The 21,616-nt window shown below is 42.3% G+C and overlaps 1 protein-coding gene across 2 annotated transcripts in view; it reads left to right on the forward strand.

The window, feature by feature from the left end:
- The window catches only part of ERN1 (endoplasmic reticulum to nucleus signaling 1), a 61,894-nt gene that overhangs the window by 23,101 nt on the left and 17,177 nt on the right, over nucleotides 1-21,616 (forward strand). For both annotated transcript variants that reach the window (XM_077833709.1, XM_077833708.1), the window contains exons 3-7: nucleotides 15,979-16,012; nucleotides 16,913-16,985; nucleotides 18,548-18,620; nucleotides 20,259-20,381; nucleotides 21,329-21,430. In XM_077833709.1, coding sequence (XP_077689835.1) covers nucleotides 15,979-16,012; nucleotides 16,913-16,985; nucleotides 18,548-18,620; nucleotides 20,259-20,381; nucleotides 21,329-21,430 — 405 coding nt within the window. The remainder of the gene's footprint in view (nucleotides 1-15,978; nucleotides 16,013-16,912; nucleotides 16,986-18,547; nucleotides 18,621-20,258; nucleotides 20,382-21,328; nucleotides 21,431-21,616) is intronic.

Genomic DNA, 21,616 nt, shown 5'->3' on the forward strand with positions numbered 1-21,616 from the left:
GGGAGGTTCATGCCGTGGAACGCCGATTCTGGGCCCGGGAAACAAGCACAGACTGGTGGGACCGCATAGTGTTGCAGGTCTGGGACGATTCCCAGTGGCTGCGAAACTTTCACATGCGTAAGGGCACTTTCATGGAACTTTGTGACTTGCTTTCCCCTGCCCTGAAGCGCATGAATACCAAGATGAGAGCAGCCCTCACAGTTGAGAAGCGAGTGGCAGTAGCCCTGTGGAAGCTTGCAATGCCAGACAGCTACCGGTCAGTCGGGAATCAATTTGGAGTGGGCAAATCTACTGTGGGGGCTGCTGTGATGCAAGTAGCATACGCAATCAAAGATCTGCTGATATCAAGGGTAGTGACCCTGGGAAATGTGCAGGTCATAGGGAATCCCATTGCAACAAAGCCATCCACTAACTGTGGTGGGGCCATAGACGGAACCTATATCCCTATCTTGGCACCGGAGCACCAAGCCGGCGAGTACATAAACTGCAAGGGGTACTTTTCAATAGTGCTGCAAGCACTGGTGGATCACAAGGAACGTTTCACCAACATCAACGTGGGATGGCTGGGAAAGGTACATGACGCTCGCATCTTCAGGAACTCTGGTCTGTTTCAAAAGCTGCAGGAAGGGACTTTATTCCCAGACCAGAAAATAACCGTTGGGGATGTTGAAATGCTTATAGTTATCCTTGGGGACTCAGCCTACCCCTTAGTGCCATGGCTCATGAAGCCGTACACAGGCAGCCTGGACAGTAGTCAGGAGCTGTTCCACTACAGGCTGAGCAAGTGCAGAATGGTGGTAGAATGTGCATTTGGACGTTTAAAAGCGCGCTGGCGCAGTTTACTGACTCGGTTAGACCTCAGCGAAACCAATATTCCCACTGTTATTACTGCTTGCTGTGCACTCCACAATATCTGTGAGAGTAAGGGGGAGCCATTTATGGCGGGGTGGGAGATTGAGGCAAATCGCCTGGCTGCTGGTTACGCGCAGCCCGACACCAGGGTGGTTAGAAGAGTACAGGAGGGTGCGGTGCGCATCAGAGAAGCTTTGAAGACCAGTTTCATGACTGGACAGGCTACGGTGTGAAAGTTCTGTTTGTTTCTCCTTGATGAAACCCCCTGCCCCTTGGTTCATTCTACTTCTCTGTAAGCTAAGCACCCTCCCCTCCTCCCTTCGATCACCACTTGCAGAGGCAATAAAGTCATTGTTGCTTCACATTCATGCATTCTTTATTAATTCATCACACAAAGAGGGGGATAACTGCCAAGGGGTGGTGGAGGAGAGAAGCACTGGGAGGGGTAGTGGAGGAGGGAAGGACAAGGGGACACAGCACATTAAAGTTGAAAACTTTAAAACGTATTGAATGCCAGCCTTTTGTTGCTTGGGCAATCCTCTGCGGTGGAGTTGCTGGGTGGCCGGAGGTCCCCCCACTGCGTTCTTGGGCGTCTGGGTGAGGAGGCTATGGAACTTGGGGAGGAGGGTGGTTGGTTACACAGGGGCTCTAGCGGCAGTCTGTGCTTCTGCTGCCTTTCCTGCAGCTCAACCATACGCTGGAGCACTTTAGTTTGATCCTCCAGCAGCCTCAGCATTGAATCCTGCCTCCTCTCATCACGCTGCTGCCACATTTGAGCTTCAGCCCTCTCTTCAGCCCGCCACCTCTCCTCCCGGTCATTTTGTGCTTTCCTGCACTCTGACATTGTCTGCCTCCACGCATTCATCTATGCTCTGTCAGTGTGGGAGGACAGCATGAGCTCAGAGAACATTTCATCACGAGTGCGTTTTTTTCACCTTCTAATCTTCACTAGCCTCTCGGAAGAAGAAGATCCTGTGATCCTTGAAACACATGCAGCTGGTGGAGGGAAAAAAAAGGGACAGTGGTATTTAAAAAGACACATTTTACAGAACAATGGGTACACTCTTTCACGGTAAACCTTGCTGTTAACATTACATACACAGCACATGTGCTTTCGTTCCAAGGTCACATTTTGCCTCCCCCCACCACGTGGCTAGCCGCTCACCCCTCCCCGTGGCTAACAGCGGGGAACATTTCTGTTCAGCCACAGGCAAACAGCCCAGTAGGAACGGGCACCTCTGAATGTCCCCTTAAGAAAAGCACCCTATTTCAACCAGGTGACCATGAATGATATCACTCTCCTGAGGATAACACAGAGAGATAAAGAACTGATGTTGTTTGAATGCCAGCAAACATACACTGCAATGCTTTGTTCTACAATGATTCCCGAGTACGTGCTACTGGCCTGGTGTGGTAAAGTGTCCTACCGTGGTGGGTGGAATAAGGCTGCCCTCTCCAGAAACCTTTTACAAGGCTCTGGGAGTACATCCAGGAGAGCCGCAAATGCCAGGGCAAATTAATCATTAAACATGCTTGCTTTTAAACCATGTGTAGTATTTTAAAAGGTACCCTCACGAGAGGTCCCTTCTCTGCCTGGCGGGCCGGGAGGCAGCCTTGGATGGGTTCGGGGGGTACTGGCTCCAGGTCCAGGGTGAGAAACAGTTCCTGGCTGTTGGGAAAATCGGTTTCTCTGCTTGCTTGCTGTGAGCTATCTACAACTTCATTATCATCATCTTCCTCGTCCCCAAAAACTGCTTCTGTGTTGCCTCCATCTCCACTGAAGGAGTCAAACAACACGGCTGGGGTAGTGGTGGCTGAACCCCCTAAAATGGCATGCAGCTCATCATAGAAGTGGCATGTTTGGGGCTGGAGCGGCCGTTCGCCTCTCTGGTTTTCTGTTAGGCTTGCCTTAGCTCCTTAAGTTTCACGCGGCATTGCTTTGGGTCCCTGTTATGGCCTCTGTCCTTCATGCCCTGGGAGATTTTGACAAATGTTTTGGCATTTTGAAAACTGGAACGGAGTTCTGATAGCATGGATTCCTCTCTCCATACAGCAATCAGATCCCGTACCTCCCGTTTGGTCCATGCTGGAGCTCTTTTGTGATTCTGGGACTCCATCATGGTCACCTCTGCTGATGAGCTCTGGCCAGCGTGGCAAGCTGCAGGTGACCATGCAAACAGGAAATTGAAATTCAAAAGTTCCTGTCTACCTGGCCAGTACATCTGAGTTGAGAGTGCTGTCCAGAGCGGTCACAACAGAGCACTCTGGGCTAGCTCCCGGAGGCCAATACCGTCTAATTGCGTGCACAGTACCCCAAATTCGACCTGGCAAGGCTGATTTAAGCGCTAATCCCCTTGTCGGGGGTGGAGTAAGGAAATTGATTTTTAAGAACCCTTTAAGACGAAAAAAAGGGCTTCATCGTGTGGACGGGTGCAGGGTTAAATCGATTTAACGCTGCTAAATTCGACCTCAACTCCTGGTGTAGACCAAGGCTAAGAGACTAACAAATTTATTTGAGCATAAGCTTTCGTGAGAGTGAGCTGTAGCTCACGAAAGCTTATGCTCAAATAAATTTGTTAGTCTCTAAGGTGCCCCACGAGTCCTCCTTTTCTTTTTGCGGATACAGACTAACACGGCTGCTACTCTGAAACCTGTCATTATGCAAGGATTTTTTAGTACCTTTGTCCCTTCCAGATTGGATTACACAAAGCACTGCTACAGTACATTGCTTTCCCCACATCCAGCTGTGGGGGAGCATAGCAGGGAATGTATTGCACTAATTCTCTGAATACTGCAATAGCTCTATGGTTGCTTCAGGTGTGATTGAAAGTGTTGAGTCTGATTTATAAAACTGTACACAGATAGGCTTCTGATTACTTGAAAGAGAGTCACTCTCTGTATGTGCCACCATGGCAACTGAGTCATGGTATAAGAATCTTGAGTAGGCACCCAAATACTATGGCATGATAGGTGTCTTATAAGCCTCTAATTAGAACAGAATAGACGTTCCCTGGGGTTCTTCTGCCGATATACTGGGAACTGGAGGCAAAAGATTTGTAGTAGAAGGCTCTTAACCCTGGAATATGCTTCTCCCACTGGTACAATAAAGCCTAAGTCTGTTGACCTAAAGGGCAGGGTATAAAGGTCCTCTCTTGTCTCTGCTGTGTGCCTGAGGGAGATGACACTAGGGATAACACAAGTTTAATGGTTCATGTCTGTCATAGTTGACGTTGAACAAGCTGTGTGCTAGGGACTGCACACTCTTATAATTTAATACATAAAATAATAAGAAAGAGGCTCTTTTAAGAATAGCTTTTATCAATTTTTTCTTTATGAAAACATGGCATTTAATACAAAATAAAATGGTTGTGGTTGGACTCTGGTGGTTGATTACATGTGAAAGATATATTTGAGATGTAGCCCTTTCTCCTCACCTTTTGGAAATCCATTAGAAAGCAGCTAAATGAAATGCTGTCACAGTGATTGCATCATTCTACTCAGTGTTTGTAAACCAGTTGCTCTTTCAGTCTGCAGGCTGAATTGGTGGCGAAGGACTGTGCTAGTCTGATCTCTGTGGTCCAAACCAGTTCTTCTGTCTTTATGAGACTGTTCATTGTTTGAATGTAGTTCTAGCAAACAAGCAGTTATTTTTATAAGAGCAAAATGAGCACTTTTTAAACCCCTCTTATCCACAGTAGAGTAGGAAATGTTAAGCTAGTGAGCCAGAAATTTCAGGAATCTCAGTTTATGAGTATCCTCACAATTTTTCCCCCCTCTATACCAATATTTTCACCCATATAAATGTCGTACAGAGATCCCCTCTATCCCTGAGCATTCTTGATTAGACGAATGAAAATTACTACTCTCTCAATTCACGATTGCTTTGTGGCTTGTAGCTATATTAATATTAAGAAAAACTTTAACCTATACTGACATAACACAGCATATGTGAATATAAGTGTATAGTACTGTCCTATGTAGAGTTTGACTCGCTTGTATAAACTCAGTGCAGTAGTTGGCCTTTACTTGTAAGCAGTCTTATTAAGGGGAAGAGGTTAGGTGCCTCTGAGGAGGGATGAGGGTACCTAACTAATGAAAATAAGAGAGGACACTAGTTTAAGTCCAGATTGTTTAAGTTACTCTTCCTTATTAAAAAAAAAAAAAAAAAAGTTGCAAAACACCATTGGGGGTTGGGTTTTTTGTTGTTGTGGTACATTAATGCCCTATAGAACTGGATTATCCAGTCTGGTCATGCTAGTTTTATTTTATTGACTGTTTAATATTCTGGATCGTTATCTATGTGCAGTATACCCAACTAGTGTTTTGTGAAGTGTTTATCACCCACCAGTTTGGTTCTATATGACAATGAAAACACAAACCTCACTGCACAAATATATGGTAATAGTCACTAGCATTGGAATTCATTTAAAAACAAGCTGCATTCTTCTGGGTTAGTTTAGTGAACTTGTGAAATCTCAACAGGCAGGGAACTACATGAATGACCTGGGAATTGAATTTGGAAATTAGATTTCTAACTGAAATTGTCATTTCTGAATCTTCCATTGGTTGCTACCAGGTTGGTGAAAAGCCCACATGAAAGATGTGTCACAGTTGCTGGGATACCCAACATTGGAGTTGGCTAACCAGCTACCATCCTGCTCTAATGCTGGGTTTAATACCAGAAGAACTGTAATATTAGTACTGAATTTGGCATGTTTACCATATGTCGTGCTGTCTGTCTCTGTTAAGTATAAGTTTGTAACACATACAAAACTTTCTGTGAAACTTCTAAGTTGCACATACTGCCTGGGTTCTCTGACAGCTGCTTTGTACCCTAGATATCGGAAAATTAAGCATATGTTGTTGTTCACATGACTTGAGATACTCTGGAGGTCGCCTACAGCACAGTGAAATCGTTTATCAGTGACATAGGGTTTTGTTATTACACTTAAGAGGTTAGGTGTTTAGCATGACCAACTGTATAGTACCTTCTTGTTTAAAAACAAAACAGCCATGTGTCTTCATGTGCTGAAACTCAATATCAGGAAGGGGGTTATTCACGTTCTAGTAGTGCTTAAACAAACATGAACATCTTTCCATTTATAGTTTGTCCTGATTAGCACTAAAACCTATTACAGGAATGCAAAGTAAATGAACTAGTGCCTCTTATCACCACAATAACCTGTTTGAGTTTCCTGCCCTCATCTAGTGCTGCCAAGAAAGGTGATTTGAATGCTCTGGCGCTCTTCTCCCCATGTGCAGCACAAATCAACTGTCAATAAACAGTGAGAGAGGCAATGGTTTAGAAAGGAAAGCACACACTATACAGTTATCTGCAGTGTGAACTGTGGGTCAGTTACTGCAAGGTGCTGAGTGCCTTCAGGTTCCATTGGTTTCAGTGGGGAGCTGGTGCTCAGCACTTTGCAGGATTGGGCCCTCAGCGACTGGCCATGTAACTGCTGTTGCATCATCACATGCACTTCACAAAGATGGTCCTAGAGTTAATAGAAAAAAAATGGTAGTCCCATTCCGGAAGAGCCTTTGTCCCTGCTGGAGCCCCAAACGGTCCAGCCGTAGCATTCTGAGGCTCCAGGGTGTGGACATCACTTCTGAACAAGTCTCTGAAGTGCCATCTCTGATCCAAAAAAGGAGTGGTTAGTTCTGAGCGGTGTGACACGCTTTCTTATCTTCTCCTCTCACCATCGTCAGGACACCAAGCAAGCTTCCTCAGTACTGACAGCCTATCTGCGGAATCCAGAGACTGAGTATCCAACTTGGGTATAATCAGGCCACTGCACCAAACAAAAATCATTTAAACAAAGTTATGATTAGGGCAAAATCCAGGCAATGTAAAGTTGCACTTTTCACAAGCTGTTGAGCAGTCTCCATGTTAGCTTGAAAGAGTTGCAGCTCTTTCCATTTTTACTTTTTTTCATACCATTATTGCTCATAAAATGTGAACATTCACCCTTCTGATTGGAATCTGTATCTACAATGTCTTAAGGAACTAATCAATAAAACTCTCCGGATTGAAAGGTCATCTTCTTTCTTTTAAAACGATGGGGCTCTGCAGTTAGAGATGGCATTGCTGCTGATGCTTCTTCTGTGTCACCTCCTTAGTTTGTGTTGCAAGGCTAGGATGCAGCAGTTCAGACTCTATTCTTTATGTTCTTTTGACTAAACATATCTGACAACTATGCAGTATTCTTTCTATAGAAGAAGATGGAATCCATTGCCCTCAAGCAGCCAGTAATGAGCCTACGAGTGACTTATTGGGCAGCCTCCTGCTTTGGTCACAAAACTATAATCTGTGCCACAATGAAGGAAAGGAAATCTCTCAGAGCAGGGAAGATTGAGATGGAGAAAAAGTGCAGATGAGAAATCTGAGAGCGTTACAGTAGGCGGCCCAGAGCCAACTGGCAAGATCAGATCTGAAGAATGGTTCTCCCCTGAATGTCATCAATTTAATGGTCTGTATTTTAAAAAGTCTTATGTCAGTGGTCTTTGTTCAGAAGGTGTTTCGTAAGAAGTACTCTCCCCTCCTCCCTCCCCAAAAAGCACTCTGGGCTAGTCTGTTAACATGTGACTTTATGTTAATAAGCAGCATCTTCAACAGTGAAGAATTTAAGTATGTAGTGTTTCATTTTGCTATTTTGGGTATATTTTGGGTGCTATTTTGGGTATATTTTGTCTTTGTCCTTCTCCAGTTTATTTCTATGCATCCTTTGTCGCTGTCCTGGTTGGAACAGTCTCCTTGCCCTTTTGCCCCAAATGATCCTTCTCTTCATTCTCCCTACCTACCTACCTACAATCCACTTCTTCCATGAAGTGGTTTCCAAAGGAATATACAACATGCACAGGTTTGAGGCTATATCTATTGCCAGTGAAGGTTGCTTGCTTGCGTTGTCTTCGCCTTGTCCCACTTGTCAGAGTCAGTGTGAAGACTCTTAGAGTATGTGTGATTGGCACAACTGTTACAAATCAGCCAGCCAGGACAGATGTTCTTGGTTTTCTATCTCCTGAGTGGACAGCTTGCCAGAGCTGACCAGACCCACCTGCCTGATAGAGGCACAGGGTGGTGAAGTAACTTGCCCAAGGTCATCCAGCAGATCAGTGGCAGAGCCAGAAATGGAGCCAGGTCTCCAGAGTCAGAGTCCAACACCCTCTCCATACTGCCTCCCCAGCTAGTATAGAGTGTCTTGTCTAATTTGGAGTGTAAGCTTTTTGGGGCAGGAACTGTATGTTCTTTTCTGCACAATGATGGGCATAGTAACAGTTGTCAATATAAATTATAAAAAGGATCTTGACCCTCCAAAACCTTACTGACCTGACTAGCCCATTGAAGTTAAGGATTCATGAATAGAAGTTGCAGGTTTGGGCCTTTTTTTTATTTATATTTCAAGCACTGTTAGTGGGCTCAGGTTGGGATCTATAGATCCTACTGTAAAATAATAATAATTCCGAGCCTTGGAAGATTGTTTGTTTGGTACAGAATTGCAGATCCAAAGATTAAAACCCATAGGGACTTTAGAAAGAGAAACTGTTAAATCCATGAAAGCGATCAGTTCCTCTGTCCTTAGCAAACTCCAGAGGACTGTGAGTCAGTGTCTCTAATCTTTTTGAAAGAAGTTGCAACACTTAGCTGGGATGACACACACTTTTTAGCCCAGTCCATTAGTCCACGTCTTCTGATGAGACCCCAGCTCAGAAACCGTTTTTTCCAGTTCATTCCACTGTGGCAGCAACTAATTCAGTTGCTGTTTCAGAATCTGCCACTTCTCCTTTTTCAGTCACTGTTTTCATGTGTTTCTGTTCAACCTAGAGGCACATTAAATGGAAGGAAATCTGCAGTGATATCTCATGCATTTAAAAAGAACTGTCAAAGGGCAAATCGCTCCTTAATCTTACTTTTTTATGAGGCAAATAGAGAGAATGTAAAGCGATAGATGTTTGTATACAGCTTTTAGCATTATGCCATTTGCTAGGAATTATTCTCAAATAATACAAATATGGCAGGGTTGTTGTTTTTTTTTGTTTTGTTTTTTACTTTAAAATCCCAGGCTGTGCCTTCAAAGTGCTGTCTAGAATTATTCCAGACTAATTTAGTCTGTCATTAGTAGGGTCCATCTACAGTACAATACAAGCAGAACTGGGTCAGGGCATTTGACTGCTGCCTGGTTATAATGTTGTTGCCAATGAGATATAACTGGGCCCCATTAATGAGGTAAAACCAGGGGCAATCATTATGTAAATGGACTCCCTGACTTTGTTCTTCTTGTAAGTGGGCCCTCAGAGGGAATCTAGAAGTAACCTCTTATTTCCTAACCCTTTATTTTTCCAGCCGATGGTTTTGTAATAGTAAAGATCTTTTTTGAAAAGAGTTGCAAAACTGGAAACTGGTTAAATGTCAAGGAATAAATTATTTTCTACTCCCGCATCATTAGGGCTATGCACTGAATGACCCCGCCGATCATTTTTTCCATCTCTCTACTCTGAGTTAGCTTTACTTTTGAGGGCTTTGACAGGACTGTGGCAGACGTGCAGCTGCTGTGTTTAATAATCTAGGAATAGTGAGATGTAATTATGTTGTGTAATGGTCAGTGAAGTGTTGTTATATATTGAATTATATGAATGTTTTGATCTAGTGTAATAGGGGCACTGTGCAAAAAAACAAGCAGGAAAGCAGCACAATAGATGTAGATAAGAAAATCTCCCAACAAATATGGGGAGCAATTACAGGACAAGGACATACGTCCAGGCTCCAGTTTGAAGTGAGACAGCTTTGCCAGGTTGGGAGCCTAGTGATCAAAGGGACACTGAACAGTTAAAAAGACTTGTGGGGGGGGGGGGGAATAGGGGGGTAGTTGTCAGTTGCTGTCCAGGGAGAAAGGCTGACACAGAGAGAGGCTGGAGTTTGAAGGAGCTGGGTCTTTCCTAGGTTCGGGGAATGGTGAGCCTCAGGCAGAAGCAGGCATGCATCTAGACGGGTTTATTGTTTTAAGATCCATTTTCTCTTAAATACTTTGGTTCTAAATAAATAATATGTTTCTTTAAGGAAGCTGTCTGTTTACTAGTTACTGCTGTCATTGTTCCCAGAGGAAATGGAACTGTAGGCACGAAGATAAGTCAGGCCTGCAGAGGTAATCACGGTTGATCACAGGGAACTGCAGCCCAGGGTCTGGTCTGAGAGTGGAAGAATTACGTGATTCCACCCCAAGAGAGAAGTGATGGCTCGAGGCCCAAGACCTGAGGGGGGTGCACTCAAAGAGCCTAGTAAATGTGACAGGGCCTTCTTCATTTTAGCCCATTAGGTAGAAAAAGCTTGACTTCAGTTCTGGTAGGCTAGTCTTCTTTATTTTACTAGTCTGCTTGTGCTAACATTGGAGCTACCAGAAGATGAGATATCAACCAAACCACATGACAGAGAGTAAGAAAAGTTCGCCCTCTTTCATGTGAAGGAAGTTTCACAAGGGCATTTAAACTTTAGTTAAAGATAATGTAAGTGTTAAGGAAATCAGAAAATTTGTTTCAACGGATGAATTGAGACAAGTGGATGTGCACAGCCAGTCTTTCTGGATAGACTGTATTACGGGTAAAGGAACAGAAAAGATTTTCCTCAGTCAGGTTATGCTCTGCTGCAGGCAGCCTCTGGAGTGAAAATGAATCAGATCTGTATTTTTGATACATAGGCAGCTGTTTCTTATGGTTCATATGGGACATTTAGGCAATGTTCTAGGAGGCCATTAATGGGATTGGTGTTTGGTTTTGTTTTTTGTGCAGTAAGTACTACAAAATTTCATGCCCCTTAAGTAGAACATCTTAATCTAGTCCACCTGCCTTGCTAATTTTGACTATTTACTAAATTAAATTACCATCACTGAGGGGGTAAGTAAAAGGTGGAATCACTAGTTCCCTTTCTTTGAGATAGAGCTTGAAATCACGATGCCAGGAAAGAAAGTTTTAAGAACTTTCTCACAGTCGTGGTGATATCTTTATAAGGATCTAACTGAAGTACTAGACAACATACTTTTTACATCACAGTAGAGCTCATTATTTTCATAGCATTACAAGACTTTCTTTCCATATTTGGGGACATGCAACAGGAAAGATTGATTGAGGAAGGTGAGATGACATGAATTGGATTTCTGGTGTTGTGAGATTGTTCAGTATCTTGAAGGGAGTACTATTGGTTAATGAAATTGTCATGATTGACACTCTTCTCTAACAGCTTCACAAAGTTCTGAGCTTAAGGGGTGTGTGTGTGGGTGTGTGTGTGTGTGTGTGTGTGTGTGTAAGAGACAACATAAGAGATAGGAACACACACATGTTCCTTCTCTTATATTGCTTAGTTATAGTTGGTAGATAAAATCGCAGCATATTCTTGGGTTAAGAGACCTTAGGTAGTAGGAAAGGGGGAGGGGAGCTTTACTTTGAGCTGAGCCTTGAAGCACATGCCTCTTGAGGAGGTTCTCCAGCATTACAAGATGAGTTGAACTCAAGGTCTTTTAGTCCACAAATGCTTTATGGAACTTACGCTGTTTGTAATTGAATTCTTCTAATTTTTTTGTGGGGAGAGAAGATCTACAACTCTCTTTGCCTAAGGTTGTGGACAAGCCAGATGCAGACACTCCATATTAGAATCTAACCTTCCGACCGTTCCTGCAGCTGTACATTAGCTGAAAAACCCGAAATACTAATCTATACAAAGAAAAAGCACCACATCCTTTCCTGTTCCATTTAGAAGCAAGCTGTAAAGTAACACATAATGATGGATTTTGGCAGTAAGATTAGAGCAACCTTTAAATTAAAGGTGACGTTTGGAATTATCTTTGAGTGCATGCTACAGTATGTCAGTAAATAGTGTAATAGAAAAGTTGAAACTGGATTCAGATCTCACCAGTTATACACCATGTTTGTCAATGGGCTTACTCCTCACATTCAGATAAATAAGAGACCCTTAGACTAAAAATGTCTGAAAAGTTTAAAGGAAGAGTTGAGGCAAGAAATAGTCACCGAAGACCTTGTCTAGAGTAGGGAGTAAGTGATTTTTAAAATGCATAATGTTGTACTGAGTTTAATAAAAACCCAAAAAACAAATATACCATTTCAAAACCAAAGTGTACAGGTTTATCATCGTGAGCGATCACTTGAGGAAGCGATGATCATAGATAGGGCTTTTGGCAGCATTGCTCAAGTACTGTTGCTGAAGATAGACTGACAATATAAATCTTTTGAAATTACCAAAGGCAGCTTATGTCTTCCCACATCAGAAATTTCTGTACATAATCAGTTCATCAAGAACTTGCAAAGTCACTTGGTGTGTGCCTCAAGCAGTGCTTGTAACATTTAAATTAAAGTTTGACTTAACAGAAGCGTTTGCCATTTACTGCTGATTTATGATGCTCTCATATCACCAAATAACAATTTTTTCCCCTTCTTGTGAGGTCATTGTGGCTATAAATACCTTAGCTTATGGTGGTCCTATCTCTTTCTCCCTTTAGTCTGTCTCACCTGGATTCAGATGGACACTTATGGTTTCTGATCACTCTTCACTTCACAGGGGTCTTTATTTTTTTATTGTTGAGTTGAACCAAACCCTACATCAGGCATCTCATGCTTTTTCTTTGCTATGCGTCTTCAGTGAGGAGCTGATTGGGAAATCAGCTTCCCACAGCTCCCATTAGCCGGGAACGGCGAACCGCGGCCACTGGGAACTGTGAGCGGCCGTAGCAGCGGACGCTCAGGTAAACAAAGCATCTCGCGACCCGACAGGGACTTACCCTGGACAAGCCACGAACCAAGTTTGGGAACCCCTGTATTAGATGGATTTAGATGGAAAGTTTACAGAGGATAACAAGCTGGGAGGAGTTGCAAGTGCTTTGGAGGATAGGATTAAAATTCAGAATGATCTGGACAAACTGGAGAAATGGTCTGAAGTAAATAGGATGAAATTCAATAAGGACAAATGCAGAGTATTCCAGTTAGGAAGGAACAATCAGTTGCACACATACAAAATAGGAAATGATTGCCTAGGAAGGAGTACTGTGGAAAGGAATCTGGGGGTCATAGTGGACCATAAGCTAAATATGAGTCAACAATGTGACACTGTTGCAAAAAAAGTGAACATTAGTTGGGGATCAGTCCCGCTTTGAGCAGGGGGTTGGACTAGATGACCTCCTGAGGTCCCTTCCAACCCTGATATTCTATGATTCTGTGAACATCATTCCGGGATGTATTAGTAGGAGTGTTGTAAGTAAGACATGAGAAATAATTCTCCTGCTCTACGCCGTGCTGATTAGGCCTCAACTGGAGTATTGCGTCCAGTTCTGGGCGCCACATTTCAGGAAAGATGTTGACAAATTGGAGAAAGTCCAGAGAAGAGCAACAAAAATGATTAAACGTCTAGAAAACATGACCTATGAGGGAAGATTGAAAAAATTGGGTTTGTTCAGACCATTTTCTCCCCCGAACAGATGGAAAGGAGTTGTTGCAGTTTGTTGTTCTATGTAGTTGGGTGGAAAAATTATTCTGATAGAGCAGCTAAGTGATTCCTAATTGTACTATTTCAAAGGTCTTTGAAACGTAATTGCTTTTGGGGCTCATGGGTCCACAACAAATCAGATATAGCAGTACATTATATTGCCAACTCTAGCTCTTGTCTAAACACTATCCCTGTCCTGCCGCGACCAACCATAATAGCTATGATAGTTCATCTTTAAGTAAATGATTGATTTAAGGAGGTAGTGTCCTGGTTTCTGCTTTCCATGACATACACAGGCTTCTGCAGTGGTTCTCAAACTATTGTACTGATGACCCATCTGAGTGCGACCCCCCCCCCTTATAAATTAAAAACACTTTTTAAAAGTATATTTAACACCATTATAAATGCTGGAGGCAAAGCGGGATTTGGGGTGGAGGCTGACAGCTCGTGACCCCCCCATCTAATAACCTCATGACCCCATGAGGGGTCCTGACCCCCAGTTTGAGAACCCCTGGACTAGTGTGTAGGGAGCATCAACACTTTATTGCCATGGCCTCCCTGGGCGATCTAATCTACAAGTGTAACATTGCTAAACAGCATAACAGAGTGCTGGCTTCACACCCACGAATTGGGTTTCTTCCAGAAGCTTTACGTGCTTTTGAATTAAATTGCTCTGTCTGCTTTAAGAAAGAACCTACTCAGTCATCTTTTAGGTTTCAAAAAGCAAACAAAACTCTGGATCCTGTTGTATTTTGAACTCCGTTGCTCTGTGGGGCTGTTTAGTGGAACGGAAGAAATGGCTGAAGGTGTGGGGGAAGCTCTGCTACTGTTCTTCAGATCTAGCAGTGTGTGCACTGCAATACATGGGGAGTGGAGGGACTTCAGGGGGTCCACAGGCACCCTGAATCATGAGTCTGTTGCCCTTATCTTGCATAGCTCTGCTATTACTGTAGTGTATTTGAAATCTCTAGTACATGTGCCAGCTTCCCAATCCAAGTCTCTCATAAGTGAATTTTTGAGCCCTTATTTCCTTCCTCTTGCATCATTTTGTTTCTGTGAGTGTGTGACGAGAGAACTGGTGTAAAAGATAAATAAGAGTTGCTTTTGGCAGTAGCTTCTTTGGTCTGTTTAATCTGTTTTCTTTATTGATTGAATTATTTTAAATTTTTATCTTTTGGGAGCAAGAACCTGTTGTGATCCCTACCTTCTGGTTTATTTAAGGAACTTTCTTACAGATGAGGGTGGAGGATGCATGCTTTGTGCACACAGTCCTCTTTCAAATGCTGCACACAAGCGTATATGCTGCACACTTGGGTATCTCTGTTGGTACCAGTATTGTGAACCCCAGGCCTTCAAATCTCAGGACCCCCAAAGAGTATGAGGGAGAGCCTAAAAAAATCAGAAGATTAAAAAAACAAGCAGCTCAACCTTTTTTTTTTTTTAATGTGCCTGCTTGTGAGAGCTTTTAGGAATCATGTTTTCAAGCTTTCCTCTGCATCCAAAAGGTCGAAAAATTTCCTTTTTAAAATGAAAGCTGTAATTGTCACGGAATCCCAGGGAATCCGGCATCGGGCTTCAAGAAAAATACTAAACACTGCAAGACGTGTAGTAAAATTGTGAGAGCTGGCAATGCTGAGGTGGTGAATAATGGACATTTGGGGAAGTTTCACTGGAGAAATCATTTACATGAACTTTTCCTAAAGTGTTCAGATGATCCTTTCTGTCACAGACAGGTGTGAAGGAGGTTCTTTTTTTCAGTGTGGCTTTTTTTCAGTGACATTTTAATTTGGTATATTATTCCATATCCCATATATTTTCCCTTGGAGTAGGATGTTTAAGTCTCTATCTGCTTCCTGCTTAAATCAGTGGCTGTGTTGCTGCTGTTTTCAATGGGAGCAGAACCAAGTCCTCGGTTTACAAGTTGCATCATAAATTAAGTGTGAAGTTTGCTAAGGAAGTATATGCTTGCCTGCCTGCTTAGACACAGAATAGTGAGTGATCATAAAAAACAGATGAAAGAGGCATTAAGCAGGCCCTTTTGCATTCAGACATTAAGATTTATATTCTCCTCTCTCTAGTCTCCATGACCCGATAACGTTAATGAATGTTTACATGTGTTTAAATAAAATTGATGGTGGAATCCTGTCACTGTGGCTGCTTGGGAATTCTGATCAGCTTCCTTCTGGGCAGCCAAGGACCAGACACAAAGGAAGTTGTTTTTAGAAGAAGAGGTAGTTTTTTGCACTCTAGAAAGGTGCCTTTCCATGCAGTGTAGTGTGCTTGTGGCCAAGGAAAGATACAGAGATGACTCATGACATGATGTGACACTGCTGCTTCATGCGAATCCCCCTCTGTTGATGGTTTTGGGAGTTACGTATTGAGAATGAGGAGTGCGGGATAGGACTGAGTACAAAGGTAGCTTTAGAAGGAGCAAAAGTGCCCTGCTGATGCTTACAGAGGTATACAATAACTTACAAGCCCTGTTTGCATTATCAGATGGGTGCTATGTTATGATGCTATACATTCCTATGGATGACTCCCTTAAACATCCAGCGTGGCTCGCAAAATGGTCAATCGTGGGGTTGGTGTGAGTTCATGACTTTTAATTGCCTACACATTGACTCCCGCATGTTCTGTTTGTGCAGATCCTGTACTCCAGGTGCCAACACACGTGGAAGAGTAAGTCTCTCTTTCTCTGTTTACTTCAGCCCTCTATTGCTTGTTTGATTTTTCACTGACGTCATGAAGTTTGGTTTTAGTTTAAAATAGGGAACTGTTAAAATACCGCAGGTAACCAGACATGGGATTAAAGATTAAAAACTTTCCCTGTTTGTAGGATTCAAATGAAATGTCCTTCCTTCAGACTGTTTCTCTCCAAAAACCATGCTTGGAACACCTGTCTGGAACACAAGCAGGTTGACCATGCCTATTTCAGGATCACTGACTTGAACAGCCTGGGAAATAGCATAACCTGCTGGGGAACAGTGTTCAAATTCTAAACCTTTAGTTTCAGTACCTTATCTCAGTGGTTCTCAAACTGTGGGTAGGGGCCCCATTTTAATGGGGTCACCAGAGCCAAAGTCTGAGCCCAACAGCTTGAGGGCTTCAGCCCTGGGTGGCAGGGCTCAGGTTAAAGGTCCCCTGCCTGGGGCTGAAGTGCTTGGGCTTTGGCCCCTCCACACCCAGGGCAGTGGGGCTTGGGCAGGCTTTTTTGTCCTCCAGCTTTTGAGCCGCTTTTGTTTGTATATGTTACTGCTGGTTTTATTGCCACTATATATAAATTAGATTTGAACTATGATCCCTATACTGCAAGGCATTGTATTCATACTGGTCAACCCAGCTTCAGTTGGGCTAGGAACACTATTGACAATAGTTTAGGTTTAATAGGCTGTGTCCGTTCTGATATTCATTCTCTTTGATGTTCAATTAATAAGTGTTTCGAACAACCAGATATTCTAAAGTCAACAAGCAGATGTCAAATGGTCTTCACCAGGACACACACACTGACCATTGCTGCTTATTGGTTTGGTGACAAGTGTAATGTGTTCAATTTATTTATAATCACTATTTAACTCATAGGCCAGCATTTCTTCCAGACCCAAACGATGGCAGTTTATATACACTTGGTGGCAAAAATAATGAAGGCTTAACTGTGAGTATATTTTGGTAGTGTCTAATCTGTCTACACATGCGCCCTAATTAGATTGCACAAAGGGTAGGTCCCTAAATTACTTTCCCAACTATCTGCTTTCCTGACAGCGTTGTAAAGTTCTGCAAGCTGCCCACATTTTGAATCATTTACTGGAAACAAGTATTTCTTGGGAAGGCCTGACAACATTGGCTAGTAAACACTGTTCAGTGCCAGTACCAATTTTAGGATACAAATTCCTGGAATGACAACATTCGAGTTGCACTGCTTTCTGGTTCAAAGGGCCATCCTGTAGTTTAGGACAGGCAACATTTACAGCCTTCCTTGTGAGCTACAGAAAACCCCTTTGGCTTGAGGATACCAACAAAAGGCAGACCCGTTTGACCCACCTTTGATATTTTTGTAGCACTTGCTAATGTAATGATGATGATAACACCACTTCTTTAGCACTCTCCAGATATTAAGTAATCCTCATAGCATCCTGGGAGGGAGACGTATCCAATACAGCACACACAGTTATGGCCTGAAAAAAATAAAATTTTTAGCAGTCCTATTGAGAAGTCCAACCCATATTAGGATAAATGTGGATTCTGTGCTGTCTCAAATAGCAGGTGCTGTTATAGCACTTAGTAAGCAGGTTAAACTGTGAACCCTTCCAAAATATTTGCATCGAAATAGTCAACCCCGCAGATGTCAGCTGAACACTTGAGTAAAGCAACAGCTTTATGATGAAACTCAGATAAAATGTTTGGCTTCCCACAAGTTTCTTTTCCTGGCAGCCGCTATGACTTCCTTTTAGAACTTTAACATTTTTTTTTATTTTTGAACAGAGAAGTATCTACTGACAGATTTTTTTCCTAATGCACCCAGATACGTGGCCTTAATTTGTGTTTGTATTTTTGGTGTTCTTTGTGGGTAGATCTAGGTAGCAATCGGTCCTGAACATCATGTTTCCTTTCACCTGTTAATCTCCTCAGGTAAAAATATTCGGGTTGGATGCATCATTGTAGATGTTCCAAGCTAGATGGAAGTAATTTCACTGTTTAAAGTCCTGGCCTCTCTTGTATTTGTGCAACACTTCTGTTTGTCACTTTTCTCTTCCTGATGAAGGCCTCTTAAAATCCTGGAAGGTTGTTCACCAAGTATGTAGATGTGATACGTGCCCAGGAGCATTATAGAATTTGGCGATCATAATAATTCATTGCCTTTTTAATAACACGGTTTGTATGAAGATCACTGAGCTTTGCAAATGCTAATGTTGCACCCTTGCAAGGCAGGTAAATATATGTATACTCATTAACAGATGGGGGAATTAAAGCACAGTGTTGGGACATGGTGCACAAGTCGGTGGTAGAGTTAGGAATAAAACCCAGGAGTCCTGGCCTCCAGTCTTCTGTGCTATAAATATTTCCTCCATTCCTGTTACATTTCTAGTAAAACACTGAGAAGTCCCCACATGAGCTGTATTGGTACCCTGTTCCCTTGAACACAACTGGGAAAATCGCACTAATTTCAAAGTGTAAAAATGTTATGATTTAAATGAGCTTTTTCATTTTTTTTTCTAGAAACTTCCATTTACAATCCCCGAGCTAGTGCAAGCATCACCCTGTCGCAGTTCAGATGGGATTCTGTACATGGGTAAGTTCTAGTTAATCTCTCCATGGGTTAACTGATTTAGAAGATTGCAACATTACTCAACAGCAACCGACAAATACAAACTGCCTAAACCAGACAGAGCTCTCTTGCATGAAAATGTCATCTCAGCCTTGGCTGTTAATTAAAGCCTTTCGTAATATTTTCTGATAGAGAATCTTGCACTTACTGACATGTGAAGATAAAAAGTCAACTGCCTTCCCTTAGAAGGAGAATAGCTTCTCAAACCACTGCATTGCCTTTAAAAAAAAAAAAAAAAGTTACTCTCCCACTACAGAAAATATAATTAACTTTATTCTGTGACACAAAAACATATTTAGCTCAGTTATATGGTATATTTAATCACCTTCTCATGCTTATAAATATACTTGCCTCAGCCAGCCAAAGGCCCCTGCCTACATTACAACTATAACTGAGTCAGGAAATCGAGTTACAACATGGTTCTAAGTTGTGGTGTAGGCGAGATCGAACTGGGGTACTGTCCTGGACGGTTCAAATCTGAAGCCTGGTTACATGGTCATGGCTAGGTTGAATCTACACTACAGCTTTTAACCACGTTGTAATCAGATCTCCTGATTCATTAATAATTAGCAAAAAGAAAAGGAGTACAGTGAGCTGTAGCTCACGAAAGCTTATGCTCAAATAAATTGGTTAGTCTCTAAGATGCCACAAGTACTCCTTTTCTTTTTGCGAATACAGACTAATACGGCTGTTACTCTGAAACCTGTCATTAATAGTTAGGGGGATTTACATTATTCTGCCTGGTTGGCATCTTTGGAGATGACACCACATCTGTTAAGACCTGGAGGAAATCTGCACTCTCTCCCTACCTTCTAGGTCTCCAGTTCACATTGCTCTGTTGAAAACTGTTGGGGGGGCGGGCGGGAAGCAGGTAAACTATTTGATTTTTCTAAACTAGGCTGCTACAGACTGTGGCTCTGATATTTGGGTTATTAGGACTAAAATCCCTTATCAATTTGGAATCATGGAATCATAGGGTTAGAAGGGACTGCAAGGGTCATCTAGTTTAACTCTCTGCCAAGATGCAGGATTTGGTATGTCTAAAACATCCAAGACAGATGACTCCAGTCTCCTTTTGAAAATCTCCAGCGAAGGAGCTTCCACAACCTCCCTAGGCAGTCTGTTCCATTGTCGTACTGTTCCTACATGTGTAGAAACTGATAATTCCTTCCCACCATACTGTGCTACAACAAACAGCACCTCCGTCTTCTTCCTCTCCTAGCATAGGATTTTCAATCCTCAAAACTCTCTTCAGGAACCATTTGCCAATTGGATAGTGTGAATGTGATAACCTTATTTTACATGATAGTGCTTATAAAGATGTCATAGAAATGTTGTCACTATGCTTGCCAGTACCTGCTAGGAGTCAGTAACGTTAAATGAGGGGACAACAGTGTTGTTTGGTTTCTAGTTTTGGTTATTGTCCGAAATTATTTTGTTTAACAAAAAAAACTTTTAAACATTTTCCATGAAAAAAATCCCAAACTATGGGCCCACTACAGAACTACTTCTCAAATCAAAAAAGCTTTTTCTAAGAGCCTGGATTTTGTATCTGAGTAATTTTCAGACTGAACAGTAATGCAATTTAACTGGTGATTTCAGGAAAGAAGCAAGATATTTGGTATGTGATAGACCTCGTCACTGGGGAGAAACAGCAAACCTTAACGTCTTCATTTGCAGAAAGCCTTTGTCCATCAACATCCCTCCTGTATCTTGGGCGAACTGGTAAGACACTTTTCCCTCTACCACTTAAAAGAAAGTTTTTGGCTTTTTGGGTTCATTTTAAACCTAGTGCAGGCCCACAAAGGATAACCTTGTGATAATAAACTCAGGTTTGTTTAATCTCCTAGAATAACTTCTGGAGGTGGTGGCTTTACAATGTACACAGAAAAAATGATTTGCCTTCAGAGAGCAATGGAGATGTGCCATTTTATACATTCACAGACTAATGTGTGGTTTCTGAATATAGTGGTGTTTGTGTAAGTGATTCCTGGGGCTGACTCCCAAGCAAAGTGGCTTTTAAATTCTATTAATTCAATGATGTACCATGCTAGCAGCTTTGTAGCCCTGGTTGCATCTGAAGTTTTTGGTCCCCATGAATAAATGGGTTGGGGAAATGGAGAGACAGCAGCTGTCATACTGAAAATACAAATGCTCCGTTCTAGGTGAAGAGGATTAAAATAGACCAAAGACCTATATTTGGGATGCCTCTCTGTAGGCTGTGTTTACAGATTTGCCATTAGATCTGTAGATTAATCTGTTTTTAAAACTATTTTTTAAAATGATCTTTATTGCGAAAGTTCTGTTACAGAACATATTGCACCTAATTTTTAAATGCAGGGATTGGTTGTAGATAAAATTAGGTAGGAAGGCTACAGAAGAAGTCTTGGAGGAAGAAGCACAAAGAGCTGATAACATGGATTGGAGCACTGCCTATTGCTTTTTGTCTTCTGAGCTTCCTTTTGAGTAGTAGATTTCAGTGGAACAGCAATTAGTTTTGTCTTTAAGTTCCATGAGGTGTGACTATATCTCTTAGAGCCAGGAAAAACCTAAAAGAAGGCTAAAAACATGAAAAGCAGGATGTGTGTTGTCCTGAGAAGTGTCCGGCATGACGGGTGACTAGTTCTGTTGTCTCAAAGGATTATTTACACAGAGTGTGTATTTTTTAACAGAATACACTATTACAATGTATGATACCAAAAATAAGGAGCTCCGATGGAATGCCACCTACTTTGATTATGCAGCCACTGTACCTGATGAAGATGTGAAATACAGTAAGAACTTTGATCTTGTCCTTTGCATTTTTTTTCACTTTGCTATAGCTCCAATATCCTGACATTTTTCTCTGCAATGGGCTGAACCAGCTCCTCCCTCCCCCCGCCTCTGTATCTACACACTGATCTTTTTAAGTTGCTCTGCCCTACCCCCTTCCCTTCTCCCTCCTTTTACCCTCCCTCCCC

Source organism: Eretmochelys imbricata, chromosome 14 (genome assembly GCF_965152235.1).
Source record: "Eretmochelys imbricata isolate rEreImb1 chromosome 14, rEreImb1.hap1, whole genome shotgun sequence".
Taxonomy (NCBI): domain Eukaryota; kingdom Metazoa; phylum Chordata; order Testudines; family Cheloniidae; genus Eretmochelys; species Eretmochelys imbricata.